Source organism: Pleurodeles waltl, chromosome 6, assembly GCF_031143425.1.
Source record: "Pleurodeles waltl isolate 20211129_DDA chromosome 6, aPleWal1.hap1.20221129, whole genome shotgun sequence".
Taxonomy (NCBI): Eukaryota; Metazoa; Chordata; class Amphibia; order Caudata; family Salamandridae; genus Pleurodeles; species Pleurodeles waltl.
This window is the reverse complement of record NC_090445.1, coordinates 1,565,802,708-1,565,825,760: the sequence shown is the minus strand read 5'-3', so window position 1 is coordinate 1,565,825,760 and position 23,053 is coordinate 1,565,802,708. Positions and strand designations below refer to the sequence as shown.

At 45.9% G+C, this 23,053-nt stretch overlaps 1 protein-coding gene across 1 annotated transcript in view; it reads left to right on the top strand.

The window, feature by feature from the left end:
• Positions 1–23,053, top strand: part of CDK5RAP2 (CDK5 regulatory subunit associated protein 2) — a 687,227-nt gene that overhangs the window by 317,920 nt on the left and 346,254 nt on the right. The window contains exon 16 of the mRNA XM_069241280.1: positions 7,009–7,164. Coding sequence (XP_069097381.1) covers positions 7,009–7,164 — 156 coding nt within the window. The remainder of the gene's footprint in view (positions 1–7,008; positions 7,165–23,053) is intronic.

Below are 23,053 nucleotides of genomic sequence, written 5' to 3'. Positions count from 1 at the left end.
TACAAATGTTAAACTTGAACGACTACAGGCTTTCGGGTAGGAGGGAGGGTGCATGTGAATCTGCAGCACTTCATGCCACGAACAGATGTACACTGGGTAAGTGACATTTCCCATTTAATGGGATGTGTAGCTGCAGATACACATGCTATGATTGACTACAAAGCAGTTAGTCCTCCCAAAAAAGCGGTGGCTAGCTTGTAGGAGTTGAAGTTGTTTGAAACAGTGTTCTTAAGACAGCTTGGCCTACAGTGGCTTGTTGCTGTGAAAAAAAAATCAACACAGTAGTTTTTTGTAAATGTATGAGGAGTTGACCATGTGGCTGCTTTACATATATCAACCATTGGTATGTTCCCTAAGAATGCCATTGACGCTCCTTTCTTTCTTGTAGAATGTACTCTTTGTATTCTTATACTTTATCACTTCTTCATTCAGCCTTTGCTGGAAAACAATCTAACAATGGAGTCGATGCCCATGCACACTGTAGCCGAGAGGAGGAGTCACTCGATCCCGTGACTCCGAAAATACTTATTAGAAGAAAAACAACTTGTAACACTCCGAGCCCAACACTAGATGTCGAAAGAGCTATGCATAGCATGTGAATCTGCAGCACTTCATGCCACGAACAGATGTACACTGGGTAAGTGACATTTTCCATTTATGAATACAGGCAACAAAGTCTAAATTAGGCAAATAGACAGTTGTGGTGTATCACGCGAGCAAAACTATGCAGTGTGAGCAGAATAACTAAAATAAAAGTCCTATTGGGAGCTGCTGAGAACCATGCAGCCAGCTTGGTATCAAGTTGTACATTAAGAGGGATGAGTGAAGTATTTGCAGGCATAGGTAACAAACCTAACTACTGCCACCAACCTAGAACAGAGAGTGAAAAACTTCAATGCCTGTATCACCAATTGCGCCAATGGCATCATCTTCATCAGGAGCAACATCCAGAGAAAATCCTCCATGAAGGCCAGCTGGCACACCCAAGAACTCGGAACAGTGAATTGAGACAGCAAACAGCTGGAGATGAGATAGGGTGCCAGCAAGGACACGTCTGACAGAGCAGCCTTCAAGACCTCTCTCAACCTGTATCAACGCCTGCTGAGGGCAACAAAGAAGACAGCCCTTGCCGCACGCATCGAAACAAGCAACAACACCACCAAGGAACTTTTCAACATTGTTAAGGAATTCTCCATCCCGGCTGCCAGTGAAAAACCACACCCACACAGGAGCTGTGCGACAACCTTGCACACTTATTCCATGACAAGATCACAACCATATACAGAAACTTTGAACCCTAACCTACATCTATAAACTTCCTCATCAGATATGCCACCTCCATAATCTACATGAACCACATACTGACCACCTGGAACATCCTCTCCACCCAGGACACTACCTCCACGATGAAATTCATCTACTCGGGAGTCCCACAGACCCATGTCCGCACTACATCTTGAACAATGAAAAACAAAGGATCAGCCAGGAACTCACCACCCTGTTCAACACCTCTATCAACATTGCAAGATATCCAGACACCTGGAAACACACGGAAGTGAGACCACTACTCAAAAACCCAGCCACCGACCCAAGCGAAACCAAACACTTCCAGCCAATCTCCCTACTCCTGTTCCCAGCAAAGGTACTGGAAAAGATCTTAACTAACTTATGACATACCTGTAGCAGAACCAACTATTCAATGCCTCCCAATCTGGCTTCCACAGCAATCAAAACTTTCCTGATAGCAGCCACTGATGACATCTGAACCCTCCTTGACTGAGGACAAACAGCAGCTTATATCCTCCTTGACCTCTCAGTAGCCTTTGATGTCGTATCCCACCACATGCTGATCAAAAGGCTCCACCACATTGGGATCCAAGGGGACGCGCTCAGATGGGTTACCTCCTTCCTCACCGGAAGAAGCCATTCACTTTTCATCTCTGAACACAAGGAGATCACCTGCAGCGTCCCCACGGACTTATCCCTCAGCCCCACGCTCTTCAACCCCTATATGACCCCGCTGGCCAACATCGTCAGATTCCATGGTTTCAACATAATTTCCTACACAGACGACACCCAACTCATCCTTTCACTGACGTCCCCTCCACCACTAGAACCATCTTTCACAATTGCTTGACAAGCGCCACTGATTGGATGAAGAACTGCCTGCAGCTGAACACAGACAATATGGAAGTACTGATCTTTGGTAGCAGCAGCAACACATGGAATGACTTCTGGTGGCCATCGGACCTAGGACCCACTCCCACTCCTTCTGAGCATGCCATAAACTTTGGAATCATCATTGACAACAAGCTCACCATGAAATCACAGATCATTGCCCAATCCTCCACCTGCTTCCTCACTTTGTGCACTCTATGTAAGATCTTCAAGTGGCTAACTCTACACACAAGACGCACCTTGACACAGTCGCTCATCGCCATCCGATTGGACTACATCCACACACCTACAGATACTTCAGAACGCCACATCCAGACTCATCCTCTGCCTTCCTTGACGAACCCACACCACACCTCACCTCAGGCCACTTCACTGGCTCCCCATACAGAATCACGCCAATTAAAGCTGCAGACCCATGCACACAGGACTCTACACAACCAAGGACCCACATACATTAACCACTACCTAAACTTCCACCAACCGCCGAGAAGACTACGCTCTGCCTCCTTTTCACTTTCCCATACTCCCCACATCTACCGAAGAAGTGGAGAACGCTCCTTCTCTCACGTCGCAGCAAAATCCTGGAACAGCCTCCCCACACACCTCCGGACCATCACCTCACTTCTGGAATTCCTAATGGCCCTCAAGACCTGACAGTTAGAATAAGCCGCCAGGACCTGTAAGTGCCTGGATACCCTATTGGGTGATTAGCTGCTCTTTGTAAATCCTGATTGATTTCTTTATCCATTCTACTACCTTTGGTTTGGACAGCCTTTGGCTATTTCCTTTCGTTCTGTGACTCTTCCTACTGATGACATTGTAGAAAACAACCTTCTTTTTGGCATGGTTTCCCCCAATCTTTGCCTGACGTCAGTATGCTTGGACTGTTTTCACTGTGATCCTGCTAACCAGGACTACAGTGATTGTGATCTCTCCCTCTAAATGTGGTTGCGTAGGACATTGCACACCCCACAATTGGCATTCTGGTGCCCCCATTTAAGTCCCTAGTATATGGTACTTGGGTATCCAGGGCTTGGGGCACCAGGGGTTCCCCATGGGCTTCAGCATGTATTATGCCACCCATGGGAGCCCATGCAAAATGTGTCTGCATGCCTGCCATTGCAGCCTGCATAAAAAGGTGCATGCACCCTTTCACTACAGGTCACTGCAAGTCACCCCTATGGTAGGCCCTCCTAGCCCTACATGAGCTACAGTTCCATTGCACTGGACTTCATAAATGCTGGGAAGCTATTTTACCAGTGTGCTGGGAACAGGTGTCCCTGTGTCCAGCTACAGAATGGTAACTCCAAACCTGGCATGTTTGATATCAAACATGTCAGAATCATACCCCAATACTGTTGCCAGTATTGGTTGTATGATTCCATGCACTCTGTAGGCTCTTTAGAGGACCCCCAGCATTGATCCTACCAGTCTTCTAGGGTTTTCCAGGCAGCCCATGCTGCTGCCACCCCAGACAGGTTTCTGCCCTCCTGCTGCTTGACCAGCTCAGGCAGAGAAAGTCAGAACAAAGGATTTCCTTTGGGAGAGGGAGGCAACACCCTCTCCTTTGGAAATTGGTGTTACAAGGCTTGGGAGGGGTAGCTTCCCCCAGCCACCGCTATGCTTTGAAGTGCAGATTTGGTGTCCTCCTTGCATAAACCGGTTTGCACCAGTCCACGGACTCCTGGTCCCTGCTCTTGCATGAAACTGGACAAAGGAAAGGGGAGTGACCACTCCCCTGTCCATCACCTCCCCTGGGGTGGTGCCCAGAGCTCCTTCAGGTGACCACTTGATTTTTCCATCTTTAATCCAAGGTGGGCAGAGGCCCCCAACAGCATCTGAGCTGTCAGGTCATATAGGTGATGCCACAGCCCCCTCCTGATAGGTGGTCCCCCTTTCTGGGCTATTTTGGGTATCCCTTTTGGATGGGGTCATCAGATACTATGCGTGAGATTCCAGCAGGACTCCTCTGCATCGTTTACTTCATCTTCTGTCCACTGGGACTGCAACTGGACCCTCCAGGATCTGACAGTCTGCAACTTCAGCGATGAAACCGCTCTTCAACATTGTTTTTCCGGTTCCTTCCAACTGCAACATTTCCCCGGCTGTGCATCATCTGAGGGCAGCGACTGTTCAGCCTGCACAAGTAAGAAGGAATCTCCCTTGGAGTGAAGGAGTCACTCCCCTACATCTGAAGAGACCAACTGCAATGAAAACTGGCTGCGTGGATCTGCTCTCCTTCGGAACTGCGTGGACCCTGCATCACAAATGGTTGTCTGGAGAGGTCCCCCTGGTCCTCTCTACCAGCTGTCCAACTTGGGAGACGGTAAGCCCTTGCCTCTCCTTGCAGGACACTACCCCTGTACACCATGACTCTTGCAGCTACCAAGGCTTGTTTGCTCCTCCTCCAAGGGATCTTCAGGCTCTGTGTAGCCTTTAGGCTCCATGTAGCCCCGGCCGCCAGCACTTATTCCTGCTAAATAGTGCTTCCGTGACGTGGGACTCCTCTTCAGGTGTGCTGCCTGGGCCTCACAGTGACTGCTGCCAGTGGGGTTGCCTGTGGGGGCTGTTTTCTCTTCCTGTGACTCTCCCGACTGCTAAGTGTTACCCCGGACTCCCCTCCTTGGGTAGAGTCCCCTGGGCCTTGCTGATCCTGTTCAGCCTTGCAACTCATCTTCTTCCTCTTTTGCATTTTCAAAGGCTTATTTGTGGCTCTCCCGCGCCACTGACCATCCTCAACTTGACTAATGATGTGGGACACAATCTGTATCACTTCGGGAACTTATCTTTGCCTCCTGCGCTGCACAGCTAGGCTTCTTCGTCCCTTGTCGACCTAGTCCTGCATCCACAGAAGGGTGGGTATAGGCTCCTGTCACAACCGGACACTCCATCATAAACTGGACTTGGTCCCCTTCGTTTGCAGGTCCTCTTCTGCCAGGATCCACCTTTGGGTTCTTCCATTCTTATCTGGGTCTTGTGCAATCTTTTACCAAAGTCCTCCTGTTGGGTTTGGGAAAAACCAGGTACTTAGCTCTGCTCTCCTGGTCGCAGGGGGTCACTCCGGTTCTCACCTCTTGGGATTCCTAGTTCCTCCAGCTCCCCTCTATCGATTCCACATCCGTAGGTGGGGACTGTATCTCGCTTTCCACTTATTTAGTGAATGGTTTGTCCCTCCCCTGGGGCCTTCACTATTTTCTGTTGCTTGTGCCAATGCTTATTGCTTTCTATGCTCTTTACTGATTCTAATGTGTATATAATAGTGTGTTTACTTACCTTCAGTTGGGGGAACTGCTTATAGTATTCTGGTATTTGTGTTACCTTAATAAAGTGCATTTATTTTTGTAACACTGTGTGGTTCTTTCATGTGTGATAGTGCGGTGTGGCTAAGGTGGTATTGCTTAAGCTTTGCATGTCTCCTAGAGCCTAGTCTTGGCTGCTCATCCACAGCTACCTCTAGAGAGCCCTGGCTTCCTATTTCTAGACACTGCCTACACTTCACCAATAGGGGATACCTGGCATAAGGTGATAACAGCATAGGTGCTCACCACACACCTGGCCAGCTTCCTACAATGACTGACTGCGTTCAACCACTACAGGTGTTTTGCACTTTGCGGTCACAATACTTTTTTATTGTGTGTTGCCTTCGTTTAACACCAACTACAGTTTAATGTACATTATTTCCTTTTAGGTTGTTGTTGTTTTGCACAGTTTTGCCGTTCTACTACCTGTGAGATTAGTTCTTGTAACAGCTTGGTTGGCAGTTGGTCTTTTTTGCCACTTTTCACATTTACCTTGTACTCTATTCACCAGGTGATCGTAAACATTTTCTTTGCCTACACTATCTTTATTTGCTACCACGTGGTTTCTTTTTCTTTCACCAATGGTTTCTCTACACTTCATGTGCACGAAACACAGGTGAGGCTGCACCTTTTTCTCTCATGCGGTGGATATTTCTCCAGACAACACACAGATAATGCTTTGGCACTTTTATTGATCTTGGTCTACCTTGTTATATCCCTGTCATTGCTTCTTTTTCCTTTTGAACTTATTGCGTTTCATTGTTTTTTTTTTATTTATTGTATTTCATGTACTTTCAAACACGTGTGACAAACACGTGTTGGCTGTCGATGTCCTTGTAAACAATTAATGCTTCTGCATACCAATAAATGAGTTGAAAATGAACTGTGTTTTACAGACCTTTAGTTTTTGAGGATTTATGACAATTATGGACTTATCCTGATATATTTCTATTCATGTGCACACAGTGAAGCTGTTTCAGCCATACCTGTTTATAACTTTTGGTAGTAGGGCATATTATACCAAGTAGCACCACCCAAACGTATTGGTTCAAAATAATTTTACCAAGGTATACTAGGGTCACTTGGTGGGGCAATAAATGACACCACTACTACTTCTTTTTTTACAATAGGTATTTCGATCTAGTATGCTGTTGTTTTTATTAATGTATCTTTGCTTTTTTTTCCTTAATCTGTAGAATGGTATGAATCCATTGCTCCAAATAAAAATGGTTTCCAGCCCAAATGCTGTGCGCCTTTCACTCTCTTTGTAAGTTGTGGATGATTCTTGACAACATTTGCATCGTCCTTCCGGTTCTTCTGAACCTCCTAGTGCGCTTCAACATTGTCTCCTTGAGAGCTAGTTTGTTAAAATAAAAAAAAAATATGCCCAGTGAACTGTTATGACATGGGATGAGGAGAATAGGAGTGAGCATGGGGAGTAACTTCTAGTAATGTATTTTGATGCCTTTTCTCTGTTGTATTAAATTGTGGTTATTTTTTGCTAACATTTGTGTTTTTATTTTACATTTAGGAACGGGATAGTGCAATTAAAGAAAAAGATGATAAACTTTTACAGCTTATTAATGAACTGAATTGTCTTAAGAATGTTAAAGAAGAGCTGAAAGAGAAGGAAAACCTTATTTCTCAACTCCAGGATGCATTAGTAAAAAGGAGTGATGAATTACAGGTAATTGTAAAACGGAAAATGTTTACAAAATGTTGAATTTGAAACTAAAGTTGTAAATGGCTAAAACAATTGGTACACGTTGCTAAATAAGTGTTGGTGCACTTTGAGCCTCCAAAGTGGTGCCTGTGGGTCAGTGTCTGGAGTAGGGACGTGTGAGACTAGGAGCAGAAGAAAAGGAATGGGATCTCTTTCTGAGATATGATGAAACCAGAGACTTTTCTGCGGGGAACTATGGCCCTCATTATGAACATCGCAGTCCGTTCCGCACCGGCGGCGGTAGAAACCGCCAACAGAGGAGCGGTCCGGACCGCCAAATAATGAACCACGCATCCACGCACCACCCGGGACTCAGAAATGAGTCCCGCTGACGACGGCAGAGACCACCCACAGGCCGTTGGAAAGGCCCAACCCGCACATCAAATTATGAACCACCATTCCGCCGCCAGTTCCCGGTCTGGAACCACCGCCACACAAAGCCAGGCAGAAAAGAAACAAATAGAAGGAAACACCCACCGGAGATCAAGAAACCGTGCAGCGGCAGCCATGGACAGAGAGCTGCAGATCATGCCAGTCTTGCTCCTTGCCATATATCTACACGACCGAGACCGCCGACAAAGACGACGACGGTAAGTACCGCAACCTACGACACAAGGGAGGAAAGGGCAAAGTTACATACCCACCCCGCAAAGCCTGCCCCCCCCCCCAACCCTTCCCAACAGCAATAGTCAGACACCCCTTACCAAGAGGGACGTACCTGACTGAAGGCCACTACAACTTGGCCATAGGATATACAATAGCACCACAGCCATAAATTATTTAAACAAACACCAGGGTGGAACTGCGTGCAGCCCAAACACAGGCCGCACAGACATTTTATTCAGTAGCTCAGTGAGCTAAATGATGCTAACAGGGCCAATGGCCAGTCCATAAACAGTCAATTGTCCCTGGCCACACCTGACTCCCACAAGTGCTGGGTACTCCACTCAACAGGGCACCATAGGGGATCCAGGCACCTCACGGAATGGGGGCACGGGAGGTGGGGGTGGGGATTTATGACGGGGTGGGGATTTATGACGGGGTGGGACTTAGACGTGCGTGAGGAGGTTGGATGGGGGTGGCCTTCTCCTTTGAAGGGGGTGGAGGCTGTTTGGCTGGGGCGGAGCAGGATGCCTTAGGCTCTGAGCAGGCCTTCTTAACTGGAGAAGGGGCACGGGAATGGGAAGGCTGGACCGGGGTGGGCTGCGATGTGGAAGGAGCGGAAAGGGCAAGGAGGTGGGCACGTTTCGGGACAAGACGGGGTGGGCCAGTGGGTTCGAACAGGTCTACACGGCAGAGGGAACGTTTTTGGGGAGCAATTGGGGTGGGCGTGGATGAGGGTGTGGGAGTGGAGGCAGAGGGAGTTGATGTATGGGGTGTAGGTGTGCGTGTAGTGGGTGCCTGTGACTGCTCAGTATGCTGTGGTGTGGTGGATGTCTGATGGGTGGGTGTCTTGGTGCGTTTGAGTGTTTTGGGAGGTGGGGGGGTGGACACAGTAGGAGAAGACAGACAGCTAGTGTGGATGTATGTTTGTGTGATGTCTGCAAGTCGGGTGAATGTGCTGCATGTGTCAACTACAGTGGAGGTGGTGAGTGCAGGTGTGGTGTATGGGGTGCATATATGGCTGTCTGCTTTTGTGGTGAGTGCAAGGAAGAGGAGCAGTAACAGTGAGTGAAGGTGCAGTGCATGAGGGTGTGCATGTAGAGAGGACAGACAGGGATGTGGAAGAGGCGGGCACACTGGGGGAAGTGGACGTTGTGTGTGCAGGTGTCTGTTGGCTGTGTGAATGCTTGTGGTGGGATGTGTGGTGCTTGTGTTTGGAAGTGTGTTTCTTGTGTGTTGATGTGCTTGACTGCATGTCTGAATGTGTGCCTTGGACGGGTGAAGCGAGTGGGGTGCTGGAAGGGGTAGAGGAGGTTGGAGGGGGGACGAAATGGCCAGGGGAACTGGCTGCCGTCCAAGAGGAGGCCAGAGCCTGAAAAGATCTTTGTAGGGCAGACACAGCATCGTAAATGCCATCCAGGTAGGCATTAGTCTGCTGCACCTCTGATGCTAGCCCCTGGATGGCATTGACGATGGTTGTCTGCCCTACAGAGATGGTTCTCAGGAGGTCAATAGCCTCCTCTGTGAGGGCAGCAAGGCTGACTGGGGCAGGGGAGGAAGTGCCTGGGGCAGAGGAGACGCCCACCTTTCTGGGTGGGCGGGCACGGGCAACTCGGTGGGGAGCAGAAGGGTTGGCGCTGATGGTATGGGTGGTGGTGGAAGATCTCAGTCGTGATTTGTCCACTAGTGTCCACCACCGCCGGAGTAGCCTCTCCCGTGGAAGTCCCCTCGCCCTCCCACCCACTGGTCCCCTGGGCATCTGTTGTCTCTGCCTCAGAGGATCCGTGGGCCGCTGTCTTCCCACTAGCCGGTGCCTCAGCTCCCTCGCCTGACACACAAAAGAGAACAGGAATGGGGAGACAAACCTGGAGAGACACTTGTAAGTAGCTGAATGCTGATACACAATGGCCAGACATACACCTACCCAGCAGACACACCCAACAGGCAGCACCGTGCACTAGGCCCATGACCATGGCCCTGACTACTGAGCAGTATACTGACCTACACCCATATCCTGGCATTGCATTGAAGCTGAAGTAGGTGAAACCTGACAGGGACACCCCTACACCCTTTGGGGAGGAGACACGATGACGAACACACATACGTTCCGCGGTGGAATGCACCATCACCGCGAGCGGCGATCATGATACGCCAGGATTCCCCATCCATGTTAGCCAATGAGGGTGCGAACAGCGGTCAACACTGCCGTACGCTGTGACGTTAACCGCTAGCGGTCTTAGGTCACTTCCACAACTAAGGGACAGAACTACATTGGGCAGACATTTTGCCATCACCTACGCATCTTGAAATTTAAATTACTCACAATGCTGGGCCTACTGGCCTTATGAAGCACCTATGTCTCTATCCATAGAGTATATAGTCACACATGATTTACTCCGTTCCCTCTTAGTGATGTCAATGTACATCTGTCAGGTTGCAGTTATTGTACAGACACTACTATGAAGAATGCAGTGAATGTGTTTAGCAAATATGCCAGTGTATGTGTGCACATGACTCCTTGTTCTTACCCCTGTGGCGAGGAAGGGCACCATCTGTGTACAGACCACTTGTGGATATGGGGACCATGGTGGAGCATCAGATCATTATCACTTACAGACTCACACGTGGACCTATTCAGGACCTATGTGCATTACTGGATCCTGCACTGACTCCCGGAAATCGTAATCAGCATGCCATTCCAACTGAGGTGCAGATACTCTCCGCACTACATTTCCTGGCCGCAGGCTCTTTTCAAGTGACAGTGGGCATGGGTGCTGGTCTCTCACAGCCAATGTTCAGCCAGGTACTGACAAGATTTCTGAATGCATTTGTACAACATCTGCAATCGTATGTGTGATTCCCTCAAAGTGCTTAGCTCCCTGCCATCAAGTCAGACTTCTATGCCTTTGCAAACATTCCCCATGTTATTGGTGCCATCGATGGAACGCACATACCCATCATCCGCCCAAGAGTGAGTGAGCAGGTGTACAGAAACAGGAGGAACTTTCATGCCATGAACATCCAATTGGTATGTACAGCAGACCAGTACATATCTCATGCGAATGCCATGTTTCCGGGTTCAGTCCATGATTCATTTGTTTTGAGGAACATTAGTGTGCCACAAAAGATGGAACAACTCCAAGAGGACAGAGGGAAGATCATAGGTAAGTGTCCCTGTCACTAACAGACACATTGCAGAAAAACAGCCTGTCAGACTAAGGACATTCCAATGACTACTCTGTATTGACCATTTCTCTAGGTGATTCTGGCTATCCAAACTTGTGTTGGCTCCTGACACCAGTGAGGAATCCCAGGATGGATGCAGAGAGGAAATACAATGAGGCCCATGGACGTACTAGGAGGGTGATAGAGCGTACTATAGGTCTCCTGAAGGCTAGATTCCGGTGCCTACATATCTCTGGGGGTTCCCCGGCCTTTGGGCCTGATAAGGTGTGTAGGATAGTCGTGGCGTGCTGCATGCTGCACAATGTGGCAGTGAGACATTCAATCCCCCTTTTGGAGGTGGAGGGTGCTATAGGTCCTGATCTGTTACCTCAGAGAGGTGAGGAGAGTGATGGTGAGGATGAGGAAGGGGAAGATGTAAATTCCAGAAACCAACTGATACAACTCTACTTCCAATAACTGTCTGGGACTTCAGCCTGTATATGTGGTTAGTGACTGATACTGTAAGTGTGCCATGTCAACTAGGGGGAATTGGTCATGATATGCGAGTCATGGACCTCTTCAGCTAGGTACAGAAAGACAATATATACATTCCCTTCTGGACTATTTTGAAACACACTGTACCACCACCATTCACAATTTGACAATAAAGTTTATCCCTGCCTGTTGCATCATTACTTCACTTTGTTCAACATTGAAGACAGGGAACAATGTTAAAGGTGAGATATGTTGTTTATTGGTGGAATACAGTGAAATGTGCTATGTACAGTGATGGAAGTCGTAATGGTTGGGTGTCCTCAAAACCGACTTGGTGGCAGGCCTGTTTGATATCATAGGTGGGTCCTATTTGTAGTTTAGTACTTTATTTAGCCCCCAGCTAAGTGCAGTTGGTGAATGGGTGGGATGGTTGCTTGGCAGTAGTAGCAGTGTCAATTGTTGGAAGGGGGCTTGTTCTTAGCTTGGTTTCCAGTGCCATATCTTGGCGTGAGACTACGTTTGGGCGCCTGCTGTGGAGCTACTTGGGGTGACCTGGTTGGCCCTTGTGATTCTTGGGAGGGTATTTCCTGTGCTGTTTCAGCTGCTTGGGACAACTGTTGCTGGTTGTCCAGGGCTGTTGTGGGGACCTCTTGTCCGGTGTGGGTGTCTGAGGGTTTGTTGCCCAGCTGCAGCAGTCCCCACCAATGATGGCCATTGTGGCATTGTGTTCTTTCCACTGCTCCATGGCCTGTCGGTGGTGTTCCAGCTGCATTCTCTGCTCTGACTTTGCTCCAGGGTGGTTACAATCTATGCCAACCTGTCTTGGGTATGTAGGTATGCCCCCAATACCTCTGCAATGACGTCCTGGGCTGCTGCATCCATCCGGTGCCCTACCCCCTGACCCATTGGGGCACTTGAACTCGCCCTGTGCCTGTGTCCCCCTGCGCAGGTCTTGACGTGCCACTAGTACTAGGGCCCTCGTCTTCCTGCATGTTGGGGGTGGGAGACTGTGGCCTCTGTTGCTGTGTTCCACCTATTTGTGCTGTGGGTCCACTGGTATGAGCACGCCCCCCCCGGCCTGCTGGTCTTCACTGGGTGTTAGGGGTGACAGTGTTTTCCTGAGTGGGGCTGCTGCATGGTGAGCATCCAGGGCTGTGTGAGGGGCCTGCCTGCTCATCAGTGTCCAGGGATCCTTCACCAGTGTCCTGTAATGTGCCTTTGCCTCCCTGGAATGCTCAGGCACTCCTTGTCCCCTCCATTAGGGTTGCATGGGTGGTGGTGCCTGTTGGGGGACATAGAAATGCTTGTTACATATGCATGAGGGTTTGAGGTGGACTGTACTGTGCAATTTAGTGCTGGTGTGCCTTTCAGTGGCCTTCAGGGGTGCCTTTGTGAGGTGGACATTGCATTTAGTGGCAGTGGTGGCGTTACATTGTAGTGGGGGTTAGTATTCCATTGTGGGTACGTGCAGGGGTGGGTGGCTGTGCACAGCGGAAGTGATGTGGGCCTGGTAGTGAGTTGTGGGTGATGCAGGGTGGTGGATGTGGTGGGTAATGGCTGGGAGGGGTGTGGGTCTAGGTGGGTGTGGGTGGGGTGGGGTGGTGCATGCATTACAGGTATGGTGTATATGGGGTAAATGTAGATGACTTACCCAAGTCCATTCCTCCAGTGAGTCCCTCTGGGTGCATGATGGTGAGTACCTTCTCCTCCTAGTCGGGTGGTGTTGGTGGCGGTCCTCCCCCAGTCTTCTGCACTGCGATGTGGTGCCTGGATGCCGTGGCCTGGACCTTCCCCCGCAGGTCGTTCCATCTCTTGCAGATGTCGTCCCTGGTGCGTGGATGGTGTCCCAGTACATTCACCCTGTTGACAATGGTCTTCCACAGCTCCATTTTCTGGGCGATGGGTGTGTGCTGCCCCTCGGACCCGAATATTTGTGGCTCCACTTTTTGGATCTCGTCCACCATGGTCCTTAGCTACCTTTCGGAGAAGTGTGGATTTTTGGCGGGGTGGACACGGTGAGGGTAGTAGATGGCTTCGGGACTGGGGACGGTGTTTGGGTACTCCTGTGTGGGTCGCTATGCGTGTCCTGTCTGCTGGCGTTCTCTGTCTGGCTCTGGTGCTCTCCGTCGTAGAGAAAAACTACTATAAGAGCTACTCAAATAAGCATGAAGATACCATCATCTTCACGTACCAACAATATGGTTTCAAATGATACTAACTATATATTAATGACCAGTTATATGCTCATAATATCAAGCTACTATACTTAAGTACTTAGTAACAGATAGAGTAATCCTATTACATAATTGATATAAACTTATTTTATGAATACAAATATTTTATTGTTCAATAATAATACAATCATAAAAAATATATATTAGATCAAAAAAAGAGGGAAGACATACGAAGCACCTAAATCAAGCATACCACATGCACACTAAGCTATACAAATGAATAAACGTGTCTTATTTACAAGTGAAACAACACATCGAGAAGCTAATCCAAATAACATAATAGAGCTAAAACAATTTTAGATAATAAGAATATAAAAATTGTTCTAATGTGTTGGCATTAATAGTCTGATACACAAAAAAGGAAACAATGCTAACATAGTACTATCCAAGTGGTACCGTAGTGACCGAAGGCCTACGCGCGTTTCGGTGTTTTAGAATATTGTGGGCAACCTTCCTCAGGGCCGTTCCCAGTGGTACTGTTCAATGATGCTCTAGTCTTAGCAGCCAAATCATCTGGTCAAATTAATTATAGGTTTGTGATGTACTTTTTGATAATGTAGTCAGGGGATCTGATAGAGAAATTATATAATAATTTGCATAAATCATCGTGCTAGTTAACTGTAAGTCACCTATCTATATTTGACATATATATCTCTACTGAGGGTGACATGTTATCTTATCAAGCATACGTGCCCAAAGAATCAACATAGACTTTAAATAGTGTTGTTAATAATAGAATATGAAATGTGAAAAGATAAAAACTAGAATAACTTAATTGAGAAACATAGAAGGGACACATGTAAAAATAATTACTGTAGTACATGCCAAGTGCAACTAAGGACCCCGATAGTTAGTATATCATGATTGATGGGTGCCTTCTATTGCCCTGCCAACATGCCTTAGATCCCTTTAGTGAGTACATGCAACTTAATGCGTGTATAATGAAAGAAGTGATGAATTTTGGTAAAGAAAGACCTTACTTGAAGAGTCATATCTAACGTTTTTATAAGGCAATGGATTTTCCGGCCGTTTCTACTTCACTGCAGAACATGATGATGTCAATTATTATGCAGAAGGATAAGCTAAATGGATAACAAGAACCACATAATACTTCGATAAGTAAATAAATAAATAATAGTGATATGTTGACAATATAATAAATATATATTATTACTATTATTTATATGTGCTGGAATTCACCTAAATATTGGCTGATATCAGCTATTGAATTTAGGTCCATATAATCTGTTTTTTATGTATATAAATCCTCAAAATCTTGTCGGCATACGATGTAAATCCGGAATATGGATGCCTGGATACAATAGTCTAAACTATTACAGATAACAAAAAAAGGGAGAAGGGCCAAAATGGTTAGACTGTTTACTATGGGTAGCTCGCGCTGTACGTTGTAATAATGGCAAGATGAATATAACACAAGTACAGACAAAGGGACACTAAGGGCTTAAGGTAAATACCAGTCACGGCGTTCGCTCTTCCCGCGTCTATTGACTAGAGTCAGCTGCTGCTGCTCATGAGCGTTTTTATGCGGCTGTAGGGTAGTGTTCCCAATGCGTCTAGGCTGCGAAAGTGTAGAAGAATTGAACGGTCTAACGCGGCCGCCATGTTGGGGGTATATCGAGGACGCCGGAACGGTAAAGACGAACTGATAATTATATACTATTTAGTACATCTACTAGAAGAATAATATCTATAGATAGATGTTGTCAGAAACCTACATATGTATATATACAATTAGTTTATCAGTGAAATAGACATTAGATGAAACCCAGCCATGGGCTCAATCGACAACTAACTCTGGAGGTGTAATTCAAGACTCAAAAGATATTATTAATTCAAATGGTTCTGTGGAATATACTCTAAGATATAATGATATAGATGATGGTAACTAACAAAGACACTACCAGAAAGAGTATCTATCTTATTGTGGGAAATAGTTTATAATAAAGTCGTACTCTAGTTTATATAAAAAGTACACTTATATAATGGCATTTTCCCATGGAATATATTCGTTCAATCCCTTTTCACAACTATCTAGTGTAAAAATCCAGAAAACTTCTCTCTTTTTCCGGATTTTATGATCCTCTATCTGTCCAGAGTTCTTAAACTTTTCTAGGACAGTCCAGGAGAGGTCCTGGATTTTATGTCCATGCTTTATCCAGTGTGTAACCAGCGGGGCACTTTCTTTACCATTTCGAATATTGGAGATATGCTCCAATATTCTAATTTTAACTTCTCTTCCAGTTTCTCCTACATATGGGAGAGGGCAGGGACATCTGATTAAATAAATACAATTGGCTGTTTTACAATTAGTCATATCCGATAGTTGGAAATTGGTACGTTTCCACAAGAATACATTGCCCACGATGGCTCTCGGGCAAGCTTTACAATTACCACATTTATGGTTGCCTGTAATGGGTCGAATACCATGTCACGACTTCTGACAGAAGGTCTCGTTTTTAGGTAGAATGGCTCTGACTAGTTTATTCGAGATATTTTGATTTTTCCTATGAGACAGGAGAGGACGCTCTATTAGTGCTTGATTAGAGTCACTATTAAGAATATGCCAATTGGCAAGAATTATTTTCCTGATTTTTTCATTGAGATTAGAATGTTGAATTACACAGACTATGGAAGATGTGGATTTTTTATTTTGTTTCTCGAACATACTTACTCTGTTATAGTATTTAGCTCTTTTGTACGAGTCTCTGATCAATTTTCTGGGATATCCTCGTAAAAGAAATTTCTGCTGTAAAATGTTAGCATGGTGTTCATAGTCATTCATGCTGGAGCAATTTCTACGAACCCGTAGGAATTGGCTAAAGGGTATCCCTTGTTTCTGACTGGTAGGGTGAAAACTATCATAGTGTAATATAGTATTCCTAGCTGTTGGTTTAGTGAACAATGACATCTCAAGTTGAGAGTCATTGTGACCAATCCAAATATCCAAAAATTCAACTTTATTTCTGCTGGTATGAATGGTGAACTTGAGGTTGGTATCACATAGATTGATCCACTGACTGAATTCTGTTAATGAATCTTCCTCACCTGTCCATATGAAAAAGATATCATCTATGAAACGTGACCAGAATTGAACATTTTCGTAAAATGGTGCCATCTCATTGTAAATATGGGTTTCCTCAAAAGAGCCAACATAAATGTTGGCTACACTTGGGGCGCAGGCAGCTCCCATACTGACTCCTTTCTTTTGCTGATATGTCTGGCCATCGAATTCAAAAAAGTTTTCTCGTAGGACAATATTGAGACACTGTAAAATGAAGGAAGAATGTTCTGTATTACCTTCTTTTTCGAAGAGGCGTGCAACTGCTAACCACGCCTCTTTCTGCGGGATGTTGGTATACAGTGCCTCAATGTCCATTGTTACTAATAGTTGTGTGGTCGAGTTGAACGGAAGACCTTCTAGTTTGGCAATGATGTGGCTGGTATCTCGAATAAATGCTGGAAGTAAGGCTACTCGCGGATTCAAACATTTCTCAACGTATTTAGATAAAGGTTCTGTCAATGCCCCTACAGTGGAGACTATAGGTCTCATGGGGGGATCTGTCTTATTTTTATGTATTTTCGGGACCCCATAGAACACAGGGGTCCTAGTTTTTGCTGGCTTAAGGTATTGGAATTCTTGTTGGCATATGATTCCATTTTTTAAGGCTTCGGCACTTATGCTAGTTATCTCTCTCTTGACTCGTTCATGCCAATTATTTCCTGTTTTCTGGTAGTAATCTGATTGACTTAGCATAGTTTGAATCTGGTGCTCTCCGTCTTCTGATCCTGGTTTCCTTGCAAGGGATTGTGGGGTGTGTCTCGGGGTGTTTTATGGTGTTCTAGATGTGTGTCAGGTGTGTGGGTGCTAAGCCTAGCCAATGTGTGCACTGGTTGCTGGTGGGCCCACTTGCCGCCCGTGGCGGTTGCAGCCGCCAATGGTCGTCCGGCCTCCACTGTCCGCTGAGGTGATTTGTGCATCTTTTGGAGGGCGGGATGTGGGTGTGCTTGGCGGTGGCGGGGGGGGGGGTGGGTCGGGATTCCCGCGACAGGGTCCTGGCAGGGAATGGTGGTGTGGGAATGTTTGGCGGGGTTGGTTTTTTTGTTCATTAGATGGCGGGTTTCCATTTGCCGCCGCCTGCGAGATTCTGTTCACCGCTGCCACAGCATGTTCATAATGACCGCCTATGTGTCCAATAACCTCTGCTAGAACCTTTGCTCCCTGTGAGCCAGGAGGAGGGGGACAGAGAGCGTTATAAAGCCTGTGTATCCCGCTGAACATGTAGTCCTCTTCAGACTTTTCTGAAGGGGGCTACAAGTTCCATAAACTGTGCTACAGTCTTTGCCATCTGGAAGACCAGGAGGACCTTAGATACATTTTTAATGTGTTCAGTGGAAATAATCCCTAAAGAGACTGATTTAGCAGAGAGGTGATTATTTTTGCACCTCAAAGAGTCTATGCTGCATCTCTAGCGATTGCACCCAATGAGCAGATTCTCGGTACAAACATACCTGATACTGTGCCATCTGTTTACTTACCCTTACTGCCATTGGCATCTGAATCAGCTTTGCCTAGCTTGGGTAGCCCATAGATTATTAATTCCAGCCCGACAGCTAAAAGGCAAACAAAAGGTCGAAGCACACGGAAGTAGAGCCAGATCATCTTGCTATGCCTTCAGTGAATATGTGTCAAGCAACACATAATGAACTCTCTAGGGGTACTGGTCCTGGTGTACAATAGGATATTGGTATTGGAGCACCGATTTTAATAGCACTGCTTGAGCAGAGCTTTGGGCACTGGCACTCATTCTTTTACAAATTAAGAATTGGCATCATCCCATTGGTTGATCTCCTTGTTGCTCTTGAAAAATAAATTACAAAATTGACAGCAGCTCAGGCAAAAGACAATTCTGTGCTCGGATGCACTATGCACCATGCTACATAATCTTCTGCTGGTCCTAATACTGGCCCTGTCATATCTTCTTCACCCAGACATAACTCAGGATTATCTTTATCAGCAAATGAATCAGATCCTCAAGAGTATGAAGACTGAGGAAGTAACAGTAAGCCTACCTTAGAGGACCAAAGGAACAAGAAACTGGTAGGAGTAGTCTGTTATGTGCCTCCTATTAGACCACCTAATAGAGATAGCAATCTTGTTATCAACTGACTCCCTGAAGCATGTCCATATGTTTTGTTCTTGCTAATGGTCTGGTGCTTGGGCCTACAGCCACAGAATCCACAGCTTAGCTGAAATTGTGACGTTGTTGGCCTACTGCAAATTTTAACATGGTTGACACAAACATCCTATCTGTAAGGAGGGTGAGCTGTTTAGGTCCCTTGAGGAAGATGTGGACTGTAAGGTCATCAGTTTCAGGCACTCTGCTCTGGTCGGTAACATCCTTCTTCAAAGTGGACCTGGTAAATACCATGGAAAGAATATTAGTTGTTTGCCTCGGGCTATTATTGTAAAAATTTAACATCAGCCCCAGTTTCAATCCGAATGGATCATGTAACAGTCTAGGGCCTCAGTTCTGTCTTTTAGTTCTGTCTGGCGATTTTCTTTACTTTCTGATCTTAACAATGTAGATTTACAATTTGAGACTGATACTGTTGACAAGCTCAAGAATTTGAGGCTGCTGTCCTCCAACACTTGACATCGCCCCAAAATGTGCTGATGTAGATTGGCTAGATTTTGCCAAGAAATGTCATCATGCTTCAAGAAACCTGAGACATGAAAGAACTTGTGTGGGATAGATACCATAGTTTCTATATTCCAGGAAACCCTTCTCCCATGGTCATACTGGGGAAAAAGAGGGGTGGAGAAGATGGGGGGGGTATGCGAAGTGTTGTTACAGTTCCATTGTTCAAAATGTCAATTTTAATTATTTTTTGATGCATCTTTACTTGAGTGCAGGCTTTCCGCTCCACCACTTTCTCTCCTGCCTCAAGTACTGAAAGACTGTCCCCAAGTGATCTTTACTGGCCTGGACTGGGCCACTAATGTTTCACCCTGACCTTCTGAGCCTGTGCATCTGCCTTCTGATCAATCTCCACCTTGGAAGGACATCTGTCTCAGCAACAGAGCCGCATTCTGCACCTGAGTCACCTACACGTACATATTCATGCATGGAGACTTAGTGCTGGCAGTTAAATGTGTTTGACTTGCCCACTAAAATGATGGATGCCATCCTTTGCTGCCCATTGCCCTCCAACCACGTCTATCTACTGCAGACACTGGGAAAAGGTGGTTGCCTGCTATGGAACCCTCAATACTGATTCCTTGTGCAGGCTAGACTTTCTGAAGTTCGTTTGCGTGCACTTCAATTGGCCCAGTAGGGCTGTTCAGTTGCAAAGGTCAAAGGTTTAGTTGTCTGCCTTGCTGGCTTTCTCTGTTTACCAGGCGAATCATCTTTGTTCAAACTGCTGGTTCTGATTCCTTTTTTTATAAAAGGATTGATTCATTTTATGCCCCAAGCCATTTATGATGCCTCTGTGAGACCTCCTACTGGTCTTGAATTTCTTGATGTGCACACTCCTCAAGCCTATGCACAGATCCTCCTTGGGTAATTTGATGCTAAAATTGATGTTTTCCATTGCCATTATGTCAGCATGCTGCATGAGTGAATTGTAGGCACTGCAGTCAGCTCCTCCTTAAATCACCTTTATCTCAAATATGGTTGGTGCTGACACCAGAATGGTCTCCCTTCTAAAAGTTGTGACAGCCTTTCATTTTAGCCATTCAATCACATTACTGGCTTTTTTATGCTGCATCATTTCATGATTGAGGCTCCATCGCCTTGTCTAAAGAGAGCCTTGAGTTCTTACTTTGATCGAATTAAAGATCATTGGAAGGATGACCCACTTTCTATTGAGTTTTCAGGGGTGAAAAGGGTACGATAGTTCTAGTTCATAAGAAGTCTTTAGATATATGTCTAGCCTCTGTATCAAGATCTGCTGCCCCTGTCCAATTTGCGAAACACCACTGGGCCTGAAGATCTGAGGGCCTGCCAAGGTAGCTGCAATGGCACTGGCATGGTAAGTAGATCTGCCAAGCTGCGAGGTGGGCATCAATGTGTGGTTAGAAGTATCCATCGCAAGAACAAGTAACTTACGTCTGGTATCGCTATTTCTGGTTAATACTCAACTAACAACAGATTCTTCACTGTCCTCCCATTCTCCTGTTCTCTGAAGTGGCCTCTTTAAAATAAAAATAAAAAGTTAGAGATCAGTACTCTCAATAAAAATTGGCCTACAAACGCAGGATGTGTAAGAAATAGAAACTGACATAAGTGCGCAGAGGTGGTGCTTATATGTGCCTCAGCCTCATCACTTGTGGGCAGTGCATAGCCAGTGTGGGGTCACATGGGGTCACTTGCTGGGACACAGGAGCGCTGCTGTGTAGTTTTCTTGATTGTCTGATGCCTGGGGAATTTTCGCATAGTGAGGAATATGTGGTTTGATAGAGAATCAACCAGAAGAAGTGTTATGGACCATCTTTCTCCATCTAACAGTAACTCTTGGTAACTATAACCCTTGGTAAAAGTCCGTAGGAAAGTCAGTGGCCTTTACTGCATTGTTTTCAACTATTGTAACTGTGCTACAATCGGTGTCAAGGAATTGGTGGGCACAATCATCCAATACCTCTTGGAGAAAATGGCCACAATTATTTGCATCCAATAGCTGTCAAGTAGTTTCAAGGCAAATTCTGACCAAAAGTTGTCTTTCACTCTCCATGTAGAGGTTTCTACATTTGGCAGACTTGTGTCTGCCATGTGCTAGTAGCTTTTTGCGCTGCTAAGCTTAGTTAGAATGTTTAACATCTAGACATGCTGCCCACTCCTCAACATACCATGCAGTGTTGCTGATCTGTTAGTAAAAAAAAAAAACATCAGCGCCCTGCAGACAAAAGCATACACACCTAAAGTGAAAGCTGTGGAAGCCAGTTTGTCATGGCATCCTGCGCCCTTCCTTGTTCCATGAGGTTGGGTTGCATAAGTCAAAAATGCTTATTCTCACTGTTGTGTCAGGTGGTGTTTGTGCTCTTCCTTTGGTTGTCTCTCAGGCCCCTCTCAGTATTCTCAGACAGGGCAGCAAAGTTTCAGGCCAATCTATTGATCTTGGGAACAGGATTCATTCTACAATCTTCTCTGCAGAAGCAGGTCTGACAATGTACACCACATCATCAAGCTGCTGCTCGGCTGAGTTGGTGGCACCTTCTGTTGTGCTTCATAGCGTAAAGACATTTTGTCAGAAAGCAAGCAAGAGACCAGGGTGACAAAACTGCAATCCTATACTTAAATTAGACATTGAAAAAACTGATCTCTATATTCTGTTAAACTGAAAAACAAAAAATGTTTCATTTTTGTAAAAATCATGGTAACATTAAAAGCAATATCATTTCAACTAGTACTTTCCTAGAGATCCTTTCAGAGTCTGCCTTTGGTACATTATGTTTTGTTTGGTACATTATGTTTCGTTTGATGGATATCACAGATAGCTCACATTGTGAATTTCCCCAGGTGCCAGACTGAATCTGGAAACTCAAAAAAGCATTGCTACTGCGACTCTGCACTGTCTTTGCTCCAGTTATAAAGTGATCATCCATGCATCCCAAATTCCTTTCTTTCCACACCTTCAGGCACAAACCTGGAGTTCAGATCATTGTCTTCATTACTTGAGGAGATTTTTTATTACCAACTTCATCTCTTAAATTCTTCCAGCATGCTAGGGAGTATCACCCCATAATATTACAGTATTTAAACATTGTAGAAACCATTGAAAGTAGTTGTCTATCCCCACAAGTTATGCCTCTGGTGGTTAAGTTCCACTGGCCAGCAGTGATTGCACCAAGAAGAATCTGAATACCATCTAAGAACGTGAGGTGAAGTTCTACATGGCAAAACCCCACAAGATGCCACACAAGTCCTGCTTCTGGGCAAAGTAGCGAGTGCTAACCTTCTGCCGCTCCTGAAGTCGTTCCTGCTGAAGATCATCTTCACGGTTGAAGTCTTTGGGTAAGTCCAGAAAGAAATACAAGAAGTCCGGGCAGTCTTTCACCCTTTGCGCCACTCTCATTCTTTAGAAAAGGCATGAGAGCATCACTGTGCCGCCACCTCTCTCTCTCATTCCACTGAGGCGTTTGTTTCAACCTTGGTCCCAGTGCACCACTGATTTCCCAGTCCATCAGCGATATTGCAGCAGGTTGAAGCCTTCAGTGAGGCCAGGTATGCACATCATTGAGCTCTGTTTGGAACCAAGGATTTGAAGGGACCTCCAGTCAGGTTACTCCCAGGGAATCGATCCTCAGTGACATCTGTACCCCTTGAACAGGCTTT